Source organism: Equus asinus, chromosome 10 (genome assembly GCF_041296235.1).
Source record: "Equus asinus isolate D_3611 breed Donkey chromosome 10, EquAss-T2T_v2, whole genome shotgun sequence".
Classification (NCBI taxonomy): domain Eukaryota; kingdom Metazoa; phylum Chordata; class Mammalia; order Perissodactyla; family Equidae; genus Equus; species Equus asinus.
The window spans coordinates 43,477,630-43,489,613 of NC_091799.1; the positions used below are offsets into that span (position 1 = coordinate 43,477,630).

The 11,984-nt window shown below is 48.5% G+C and overlaps 1 protein-coding gene across 2 annotated transcripts in view; it reads right to left on the bottom strand.

Annotated features, from left to right (window-relative positions):
* TGFBR1 (transforming growth factor beta receptor 1) overlaps nucleotides 1-8,232 on the bottom strand; it is a 64,636-nt gene extending 56,404 nt beyond the window's left edge. For both annotated transcript variants that reach the window (XM_044779148.2, XM_044779147.2), the window contains exon 1: nucleotides 8,047-8,232. In XM_044779148.2, coding sequence (XP_044635083.2) covers nucleotides 8,047-8,131 — 85 coding nt within the window. In that variant the 5' untranslated portion in view covers nucleotides 8,132-8,232. The remainder of the gene's footprint in view (nucleotides 1-8,046) is intronic.
* Nucleotides 8,233-11,984: the final 3,752 nt, after the last annotated feature.

Genomic DNA, 11,984 nt, shown 5'->3' on the forward strand with positions numbered 1-11,984 from the left:
TGTGCTGGGCACTTTATGAACACTACTACACACTAGCTTCACAGCCATCATTTACGTTAGGTGCTATCCTCCTTTGAGAAGTGAGTCCCAGAAAGATACACTGATTAGAATCCAATTCCAGACAAATATGTAGAATTTTTTATCTACTCCCATAAATAAAGATTTTATTAAATTTCAGGCAGCCAAGTCACATGATTTGAATGCCTTCAAAATCAGAAGGAAAACAATCAAGTTAGATCAACCCAAAGAGAAAAATAAAGATGGCCTAGAGATACAACTGCGCCGGTGGTTGGTTCACGGAGAAAAACAGCAGCATGGGAAGTATTTAACAAGACAGCCATCAGGGAGCTTCAGGAGATAGAAAAGGTGACACCTGTAACATCACAACCATGACCGGAAGCCAGCAGTGTAAATGCGGGCCCCAAACAGGAAATCTCTTCTCCTCTACCTCAGCCAGGAACCAGAGCAGCTTCCCAAGAGGTCAACCACACTGCTGCAGAGAAAGCGGCCCAGCCTGAAGGCCGGCTTCAGCACAGCCAGAACATCTCAAACAATTCCGAACACATTCTTCTTTGGGGCTGGAGGGGGCGGGGGAAACAAGGCACGGACCTGCAAACTGGGAGGGGGAACATCACAGCGAACACAGCGAGGCTCCAGATCTAGGTTAGATGTTCAGGGCCAAAATAACTACTCCACTTAAGACGGCTTTTTAGGGCACTGGAATCCAAAAGAAAAAGAGAATGAAGCAGAAGGTGAATGCTGATAATCATTTCTTTGCCTCGGGCTCTCTCCCATTTCCCACCATGTTTCAGTCTTAGATCTTTGCTGCCTACTAAACAATCCCACTTGGCTATCCCGCACCTCAAACTCAACAGGCTCAAACCAGTATTCATTTCCCCTCAATCTTTCACTCACTAAATTTCTCACTAGTTAAAGGCATTTTCCAGGTGTAAAAACCCTGAAGCCTTTTTTTTTTTTTTTTTTTTTGCTGAGGAAGATTAGCCCTGAGATAACTTCTGTTCCCAATCTTCCTCTTTTTTCACTTGAGGAAGATCAGCCCTGAGCTAACATCTGTACCAATCCTCCTCCACTTTATATGTTGGTCACTGCCTCAGCATGGTTGACAAGTGGTGTAAGTCCACGCCCAGGATCCAAATCTGTGAAGCTGGGTCGCCAAAGCAGAGTGCACTAAACTTAACCACTATGCCATGAGGCTGGCCCCTGGAGTTGTTCCTTTATTTCGTGGAGTCCTTCTTAATTTTTGTACTCCACCCTTTGACAGACAACAGCTACTGCCATTCAACAAATACTTACTGAGGGCCTAGGAGGCACCGGGCACTTTCTACGCACTTGAGGTACAGTGGTGAACAAAACAAAGATATCTATTTTCATAAGGCTATATTCTAGTAGGAAGGAGACAGTAAACATAGTAAATAAGTAAATATCATAAGTAAACACAGTATTTCAGAAGGTAGTAAGTGCTACAAAAAAAGAAAAAGCAGAGTAAGATAATGGCAGTTTTTTCCAAAAGAGTGATCAGCATAAGCCTCGACGAGAAAAGGGGACATCTGAGCAAAGACGTGGACGAGGTGAGGGAGAAGGCCTGCAGACACCTGAGGGAGGAGCACGCAGCCAGGGACACAGCTATGCAAAAACCTGGCCACCAGTGTCTCCGACTTCTTTGTCTGAAGTGTCACCGAGCCGCCTTCCACTCCATTTCTGATGTCATCACACCAACTCCAAATCTCCTAGGCGGCCGCCCTGCTCCACTTCCTCTATGGAGGACGCTCTTTTTCCACATTAAAACCATCACCTGATTTTCAAGGCCCGTAATTCTCTGAACGCACCCCTTACATCACGAACTTCCACTCCTCCCCTTAATATTCTTGAACCTTAGCACGCTCCTCCTTCACACACATTCTCCCCTGCCTAGAAGTGCTTCTCCTCTGCCCCTCATTCACGCTAAACCCTAGCCATCCTGCAGGGCACAGAGATCAAGCCCCACCACCCCCATGAGGAGCCCCTGTGGTTGCCATCATGGAATCTGCACTCAGCACAGTTCCCCAGCATCACATTTCTTGAGAGCGAGTCTGTCTCTTTTTCTGTACTTCTCATTGTGTTGATCACTACTAAAGATCTGCTAAGATTAAATGAGCTATTTTTTCTATACACTGAAGCTCTTTGCCAACTTAAAAACACTTTTATTAGCTTCGATAAACTACTGAAAGAGACAGAATGGTTAAAGAATGATTTTATTAGACTAAAAAAAAAAATGCATGGGGGGTAGAATGAGCCAAAGTGTTACTAACGAACAGTGATAGCTTTTTTCTTTTCTCTAACTCAAAATTTTAGTTGTTTGCAAGTCTGTGCTTATGTTACTTTGAGATGCAAGGAGTTTGCTATAAATATATATAAATTAATTCAAATAGTGAGTAATCAACTATAATTAGACTCATTGGAGAGATTCAAATTACCTAAAAACACCAGGTCTGCTCTGACTGCTGCACGCATGAGTAACTTGCAGTTACAAAGAGGCACAGTGTCACTAAGACGAGCTGAAGCAAATTCTCCTGGCGTAAAAAAAAAAAAGAAAAGAAAAAGAAAACCTTCCTGATGAAGCGACCATAACAAGATATTTACTGCACATGAAGCACCATGATGAGGGGAAAGAGCGCCCACTCTGGGATGCCCAGACGCAGGCTCCACCACCACTAACATCGTGACCTTGGCCTCCTCCTCTGTAAAGTGGAAACAAGTTCTTCTGTTTACAAACTTCCATAGATACAACCAAGTTGCAACCTGAGCAAGATCCTGTCAACTCTGCCTGCCCAGGGGGACGGGGATGGAGTCGATGGTGAGGCACAACCATTTGAGTCTCAGTGGCTGGACTGCTGTCGTCTACAGGGATCTGCTCTATCTGAAGCAGGGTCTTCCTTTTATAAATACATTTATAAGTAAAAAACGAAAGACAAAATATTAACATCTTTGGATAATGTTTAAAAAAGCTGAAAAGAATCCTGGGTTAGAGTCAATGTCATCACAGTCTAGAGTGATCTCCTGAGCACTGGTCACCTAGACCTGGGAACAAACAGACTTAAAAAGAGCTTTCTGGAAATTAACTGGTACATAAGTAAGAAGCTTTTGTACCATTATAACAACTACCATCCAGGGCTGGTTCCCAGAACTAAGTAAGACAAAGCAGGCAGAATCCCTGGTACCTTCCTATAGTGTACTCCTTTCAGATTGATAAAATGTTGCAAGGACCACTGAACCTTCAAGAAATGTCAAAGTAACCAATATCTAACCAAAGTTAGAAATCCTCCTTTATAATGTGCACTGCTTTGCCAAAATGAGGGAACAGCTTTACAAAAAGCCAGACCTGATCTATGAAGCTGGACCCATTAAACCAATCAGACTTACTCCACTAGTGTTTGAGAATGTGTTTGTTTAAGGCAAAAAACCCTGCTAGTCAACCAATCCTAAATTCACAGCCAAAAAGGTACCAAAAGAAACCCACCTGCGCTATCTGGGCCCCAACTGTGCAGCTGAAACTGGATCTAAGTCAGAGAGGAAGCAAATCTTAATGTCTATGCAGACTGCTTGGATTTGATTTGAGAAGATTCAGTTAAGAAAGGCGTTATATTTTATCCTTAGCATTGGAGTTAGGGAAAGTCAAGACACATCATAAATTTTGAGAAGACTCCAAAAGTTTGCTCAAGCCAGTTCTATGGGACAGAGCATGAAAATCCCTGAGAACCATGCCAGCATCTGCCCTCAATTCCAGAAGCAGGAAGCGAAGATGTGACCCAATCGCATGATATCAAACCACAGTCCATCTGTTCAGGGAACTTGCCTTACGTAAGCCAGGACCAGGAAAGAACGGCAAAAGGCACGCAGGCTGTCGACATGTGTGGGGGGCTCCACGGTTTGAGGAGACAAGTCGTCACATCAAAAGGGCCATCCACAGGATAATGGCATTTTCAAAACCCACTTCATTAGACATGAACGTGTCTGATGCAATACAATGGTACTACAAGAATGGTGTTGAGTTCAGATACCTGTTTCAGCTAGGCCGAGAAGAACATTTCAACAAAGGCCCTCTCCACATGAGCGGCTCTTCCCACAGGAACAAGATTTATCTCCCTCTTGATTTTGATCATGTCAGTTCCCCATTAATTTCAACAACGAAGTAGACCTTCTAAAATTCTAAACCTAACCCTGTACTGCAAGGCCTTTCAAGTACGTCTCATTTTAATTAAACCCAAAACCGTTTCACCATCTTCCAAAGTACTATAAGCCTACTTTTCTCAATCAATGAGCACTATACCAGGTCCTTTCATGAGCAATATAAAAAAAGATACGGACCTTCTCTTGAGGACTTTAAAACCTATAGTCACTCCCTCTCCCTCCCACCTTCAGAAGTCACTTTTCCTAAGTTCTGTGAAACTCAAGAGAACTTCACTTAGGTAAGTCACTCCACTAACCCTGTTCCTCCCCCGCTCCCAATTCCTTCACATTTTAAAAGGCCATATAGGGCACAAGATTTGGAATCAGAAAATCAAAGTTCCTGTCTGGGTTCTGCCTAACCGTGAGAAATTCCCCTAACTTCTCTGAGTCGTGTTTTCCCAACTGTAAAGTGAAGTGACTTACAACTCACCACTAGGATGCCCAGCCCTGGGGGCATCCCATAATATTATTCTCCCCCACTCACCCCACTTAGATTACCTCTCTGTTTTATTTCCAGTCACATACTATAGTTATTAGAATTGAAAAAAAATAATAGTGGTTAATACATCCAAACTCCACAGTATAGAAAAAAGACTAACTCTAAAGAGTAACTTGCCAGCCAGTCAATAAAAGCTTTGGTTCCTGCCCTGGGGTAGGCCCAAGGACAGGCAGGGGACGCAGCTTAGAGAGAGGGCGCTTGACACTCATCAAACCCCCATCTCCGTCCTTCTGAATTCCAGCCACCCTTCAAAGTCGGTTCCAGTCCTCAAGAGTCCAGGGAGCCTCCCCCAACCATTTCAGCTCCCTCCATCATTTCCCTCCTTGAAGCCTGAGGTCTCTCTGCAGGACAATAGTAAAAATACTGAACAACTGGTACCACGATGGCAAACCAATCAGAAAGGATGTCTGACTAATCACACACACGAGGCTCAGTGGGAATCGCCGCGTGAACGTCAGTCCGACCTATTATCACCAATACAAAGAGCAACCTCCGACTCCAATAGGACTTTCTCATTTGACCTTGACCAGCTCACGAATTAGGAAACGTAGGTACATCCCCATTTTCTGCATAACTCGAGGTAAAGTCAGGACTCATAACCAAATGTAATAACCAACTGCTTCTATCACCACATCACACAACTTTTCTTGATTATATACACAGAATTATCAATTAATATTGCATAAACTGTACATACAACAGTATAAATACTAAAGGAATGTTCAGTCAAATGGAATTCATTTACTCTACAGGCATTTAAGTGGAAGTGAATACAAACCACAGTGCTAGGTTCTGAGAGCAAAAAGGAAATAAACGGCATGGCTCTTGCCCTCTGGGTACCTATAACATGTTCAAGAGTATAGTTAAATAACAGTGTAAGATGGTAGAAATGGACAGCACAAACTGTAAGTGCTATATGGCTCAGACGAACAGAAAGTTCAGGAACTAAACCAGTACAGCAGGTCGGGTCCGAGAACTTCTCTCCTCATACTCCCAACAGGGGCAAAATTAAGAATGTAGTGAAAGGCTGAAAAGTCACGAGCCAGTGGGAAAACAGAAAGCGCTGGAATTGCGGGTTTGCAGTAGTGAGAAGAGAGCTCTCTGGGTGGATACTCTGAGGCGGCCCTAATCATAAGCTTCAAGGGCTGCTCTGAGCGCCGAACACACATGGGAAATCTCGTAAGCCCTTTGTGGGGGTGGCTGAGGAAGATTAGCTTGGCAGCAGCCTATAGAAAAGCCTAGATGAGAGAAACACTGGAAAGCAACTGGATTTGAGGGATAAGAGGCAGGACTAAACTGATGGCTGCATACAAAGAGAGACATTCAAGAGGCATTACTATAAAGAAATTTGGGTTTTAGGCATGTTTTCAAAGAAAAAAGTTATGAAATGGCAGAAAGGAAGCAAACAGCATCCTCTCACATGGGTTATATATGCAGACGTAGTGAGACTTGAACTGTGTCCCAGGGAGAGGGAACCAATTTCCCTAAAGAATCGATACTGGAGAGAGCAGAAGCTGGGCAGAGAATTACAAAACTGACAACCCAGACAGCAAGGAACAACTGCAAGCTCTTAAAAAAGGAAGCCAAATTAGAAACAAGCATTTGAGCTTCTTCACAATGTATGAAAAGATGACCTGAAGCATCAGCACAACCAACGACGCCAGGCAGACCAGGTGAGGCAGTCTAGACTTCAGAGTGACAGCACCTGGATCAGCTCCGTATTGTCTGCATGCCACTGTCATGTGTAAGTTCCTCCAGGGCGTGGATTGAGCAATCCGTACATCAATTAAGTCGAATACTGTTACTCGAATACCTGAACACTTCGGTGCTAGGCTAGGTGGAAAAGAGTGAACTATGCTATTTAAGAGTGGTGTGGAAATGCTATTTATGTTTCACTCATAACTATACTGATTCTCCCACCTGTCCACACATTTATCTTGCCCCTCTCCTTAGACCAATGTCAAAAATCCACTGTTTCCTCTAATGTAGGCCCAGTGTGAAGGGACTCCAGAAATCTACTAGGTGTCACAAAGAAGTCAACCTGATTTTCAAATTGTAACGGCAAAACCTAAAAGTGACTAGTAAAGATCAACCGCTCACTGGAGAACTGATAAAGAAAAATGGGCTACGGCAGACACTTAGGTGTATACACTAAGGCGTGTAGGTTTCGGAAACACTGAACCCTGGGTGCAAATCCTAACTCTGGCTCTTAGTATTTGAGTACTTCACTTCTCCGCACTTCAGTTTTCTCATCTGTGAGATGGGGCACATGCCACTAGCCCTGAGGGCTTCCTTGTGAGGATCAGAGAATGCACTTAGGTGTACTTCATGCATCCACATCACAGTAAACTCTCAACAGACAAGAGTTACTAGTAACAACTGGCACGCTCAGTCTCGACCTTTTTGTTTTTTAAAACATTTGGTATTCATTTCATAAACAGAAACGTACCGGCACTGTATTTTAGTTGCTAACATTAAGGTTCTCTATTTGAGTTTCTAAGATTTCAGTCTGGATGCTAACAAAGTTTTTCGCTCCTCTTTCCACGGGGGTAGGTGAGGACCACGTATCCCGTCCTGATTCAATATTTTGGACAACGGAGCAGACATTCTCCCTTGAAAACCAGCTACACAGACGACTGATTCAAACTACTGTCACTCAAGAAGAAGGACCGTCACTAGCGACGTTCCTTCGAGGAAATAAAGGCGTTTGATCACTTCACAGAGTCGTCCCCATTCAAACTCTCCAAACCCCGCAGAGTGAGCAAACGTTCAAGTTTCTACTACGAAAACAATCTGCAGCCTTCTGGTTCCTGGATCCCCTTCCACACCCCCAGACGCACGAAGGACGCCGCACCCCGCGCATCTTCGTGCCGCCGCCGCCGCCTCACACAAAGCTCCGCAGCCCCCTCCCAGAGCGCCCCGGCCCCAGGCGGCCCCCCTCGGCCGGCGCCCGAGGCCAGCGCGGGGAAGCCCGGCCGCCCGGGAGCCTCCCCGACCCCGGCCCCGCCCGGCCCGGGCCGCGCGCACCCACCGCTCGGGGCGGGGAGCAGCCCGGCCCCGCCGCCCGGCCCGCGCCCCCCGCTCCTCAAGGGCAGCCCCCGCCCCGGACGCCGCGCCCGACGCCCCTCCCCGAGCCGGGAGCGCGGCCGGCCTCCGCGCGGACACACGCCCCCGCCTCGCCCAGCCGCGGCGCGTGGCGGCGGCCCGGCCGGGAGAGCCCCGCGCCGGCCCGGCGCCGCCACCTGCGCCCCCGGCCCGCGCCATGTTTGAGAAAGAGCGGAGGGAGCCAGAGGCCCGGCCGCCGCGCCCGCCGCGCTCACCCGTCGCCCCCGGGGCCAGCGCCGCCGCCGCCGCCAGCGCCAGGAGGAGCAGCCGGGGGCGCGGAGCCGCGGCCGCCGCCTCCATGGTCCCGCCGCCGCCGCCCGTGGCCCGGCCCGGCCCGGCCGCCGCCTCGTCTCGGCAAGCTCGCCTCGCCCCACCTCCCCGCCGCCGCGGCCGCCTCGCTCCGGCCCTTTGTAACTGCGGCGGGGCCGCGCGGCCATTGGCTGCCGGGCTCCCGCCGGCCCCGCCCCCGGCCGTCGGCGAGCGGCCGCGCGCGGCCCAGCCCGGAGCCCCGCCCACGGGCCCGCGGGCAGCCAATCCCGAGCCGCGGGCGCCCGGCCTCTGGCCACGCCCCCAGGCCCCCGGGCCGCGGCGCCAGAGCCCGGCCGCAGCCCCAGCCGCTCGCAGCTGGGAGCAGGCCCGGTGCGGTCAGGGTGTCGGAAGCTCCTGTCCTGGGGAGCCTCCAGTCCCGGAGGACTAGGGCTGGACGGTGGGTGTGTCTGGGCGTGTGTGAGTCGCTTTCGGGAAAAGGCCGTGGCTGCTCGGCGCTCTTTTCTTGCAGCCTCCTCTAGGCACTCAAGAGCTGGGACTGACCCCAACCCGCCCTGACCCCGGTTCACAGCCCTGGACCACCAGTCCCCAAATCGCCCAGATCCGCAGTACCGTCAGGCAGGCTTCAACTTCCCCTCCCAGATCCACGCCTCAACTTTCAACATCCCCCCAAGATCCCTCCTCCTTGCCCTTCATGCATGACTCGCGGTCTCCTGTTTCCTCCCGCTGTCAGAGTCTACCCCCAACCTAAGCCCTCCACCCCACAAATTGCAGGCTCAGAAAGTCCTCAAATCCCGGCCTCAGGTCCCAGCCTCACACCTCAGATCCTAAGCTCAGACACACCCCCGAATAGCCTCCCGCCTCCCTGCGGAACTCGGAGCAGACCCAGAACGGGGCTCCAAACCACACGCCCTCCCTCTCACCCCTCCCGGATCCAGGTGGGAAAGGGAAGCCCTCGCACCACCACCCCCCACCTCCCGCCCAAGGGAGGGGATTCCCCCGCTCGGCTCGCAGCACCCTGGGGGGACGGGGAGCAGTCATTACTCTGAGCTGCCTCCGACACGCCTGCACAATAATTCCGCGGTGCCTCTGGAAACCCACGTAACCTCGGCTACGTTTTCATTCTGAATTCCTAATTTACTGCGAGACGCTCCACCCACCTTCCCTCCGGGACGCCAAAATGAGCTCCAGATTTGTAATTCTTCCTGTCAGACTAGTCCTCTCTTCAGACACAAACACAGCCAAGGAGGCTGTTACAGAGAACGTTTTTCCACAGAACCTTTTAAGGAGAAAATTTTATTTTCTGTGTGATTTGAACTTGGAATGAAATAAACCTTGGGAGCAGGAATCAGAAACAGCCTCTAGGATCGATTTGTCAATTTCTGCAGCGTGACTCGGTGAGCCTGGTCCCTGCCTGTGAAGACCCCCTTTCGAGCTGTGAAGGGGCAGGCTGCGGGCGGAGATGGCATCTGACACCCGCCCTGTTCCCCTCCAGGCCAGGACGCTTGCTTAAGCAAGGCAGCCTTTCCGAGCCTCCATTCTTTCATCTATAAAATGGAAATAATATCTATCTCCTAAGGTTGGTGAGAGGATATGATAAGGTTTGGGGGTTCCCCATACCCCCTTTCAAGTTCTACTTCTAGGCCCTTCCTCCAGGCCCTTCACCTGCTCCTCACCTCTGGACAGGTGAGGACCTGGTGTACACTGAACCATCTCAGCGAGGATGCAGCTACTGCTAAAACCAAGGTCACAGCCTGCTGTCTGGGGCTGCTGGAGACGACTAGCAGCAAGCTCTCCTCTTGCAGCAGGCTGACCAAACCAGGAGAGGCTGTTTCTGGCCGGCTCCAGGCCCAATCCGTTCTCACAGTTCCAGTTTCCTCAGTGGAGACTTGGTGGGTAAGTCAGCGCCTTGTGATGCCTGACGTCTTGAGACCGCTCTGTTGCTGCTCTGTTCTCAGTGTCTCACATAAGAGCTTGAGATGTTAATCGTTTGAATGAACGAATGATTCATTGTTCCTCTCATTATGAGTTCCTCATCTCTAAAATGGAAGTACAATAGAACCTACCCCATTTATAAAGGAAAGGGATTGAATCACACGTCTTGGCCCCTTAAATGATGTAATGTGTCTGGAACATAGTAAATATTTAGTTAATGCCACTTCCTCTGCCCATCCCCTTCCGGCTCCATGTGATTCTAAACAGCATGCACATCCACGTTAATCCACGCCTTGGCCGTGCAGAGCCTCAGTTAATCAGTGTTAGGATATCTGCTGTGACACACTTCCAGTTCCTTAACATTTTCCCTGCAATGGAGTGTGTTCATTAGCACACTGAGGAACAGGAAGGAGAAACAGGCTATTTTTAAATTTTATTTTCCTAATATTAAGAGGAAATTCCCACGAGCCATGGATCCATGAATAAACTACATTAGAATGGAATAATAAATTAGAAGTTTAAAATCATGGTTCCTTGACTTTAAAATGTCTCCGGGTCACCTGGGGAGCTTTTCAAAGTACAAATTCTGGGGTGCCAGCCCTACGGTCTGCTTCAGTTCCTCTGAAGGAGGTCCAGGGGTCTGCATTCGGAATAAACACCCCAGGTGACTCTGTTGCAGGTGTCCCCAGGCCACATTTGAAAGACACTGGTTTAGAAAGTGTGACCTTAAATTTCAATAACCAAAAATGCATGCGCTTACTTCGCCTTTTGAGAAACAGTGGCGATGGGAAGCAGACTCTGGCTTTGGAGGCCCGCGGGCCCTAGTTGGCATTCCGACTCGACCCCACGGGATGTGGGGTCTGTACATACCGCTTGACCTGTCTGAGATTTCACATGCCCGGTGTAAATGGGAGACTGACACTGACTCACGCATCTGCCGTAAGGTCTCAGTGAGCTGTAGCACGTGGAGGGTCGGTCACAGGCTCTCCAGGCCCTCCAGGCCCTCCAAAAGGCTTCCAGGTGGGTTACCGCAACCTTTTGGATGAAAGGGAAGAAACTGAGGAGCAGTCCCCCATCAAGTCAGCATTGGAGCCAGGACCAGGAGACTCACTCCAGTGCCTTGTCCCCTTCACAGCACCATTGCTTAGTCTTTACACTGAATACATTGTCTGCTTTTCCTATGGATTATGCCCTTAAGTAAGATGTTTTCTCCCAGAGAGCAGAGACTGCTGGTTGCCTAATCTATATCCATTCCTATATTCACTTTATAACACAATCCTTGTTTCCTTTAGGAAAGCAGTTCACCTAGCTAAAAATCTCAATTTCCCAGGCTCTTGGTACCTACATATGGCCATGTGACAGAGTTCTGGCCAGTGAAATATAAGCAGAAGTCTGCCTGGTAGAGCTTGTGGGAAAGATATTATTTTCCCCATAAAGAAAAGACAGACTCCTCATGAATATGTTCAAACAAATCTTCAGTAAAATATCAGTGTTGGGAAAGAAAAAAAAAAAAAAAAAGAAAAGACAGACTCATCCCATTCTCACCTTCTTTCTGCCTGGAACACAGTTGCAATGCCTGGAGGTGCAGCAGCCATACTGTGAACATAAGGATGACGGCTATAACTAGGAATAGTAGAGAGAAAAATGGAAAGTCTGGATCCTTGATAAATTCTTCAGCAACTGCACCAGCTCTAAAATGCCTACCTTGGAGTTCTTATTATATGAGAAAAATAAACATCTTTTCTTTTTTAGCCTTAGATCATTTCAATTCTAATCAAATGCTATCAATTGTTGTATATTTTATTTCTATTTTATTTTTTTAACCCACAAGATGTTACTGATTTATACCATTATTATCTATTGCTACCTCTTGGCGCTGCTCAAAACTTAGTGGTCAGAATAATAATCATGTATCATTTCTCATGAGACTGTGGGTAGGCTGGGCAGTGTT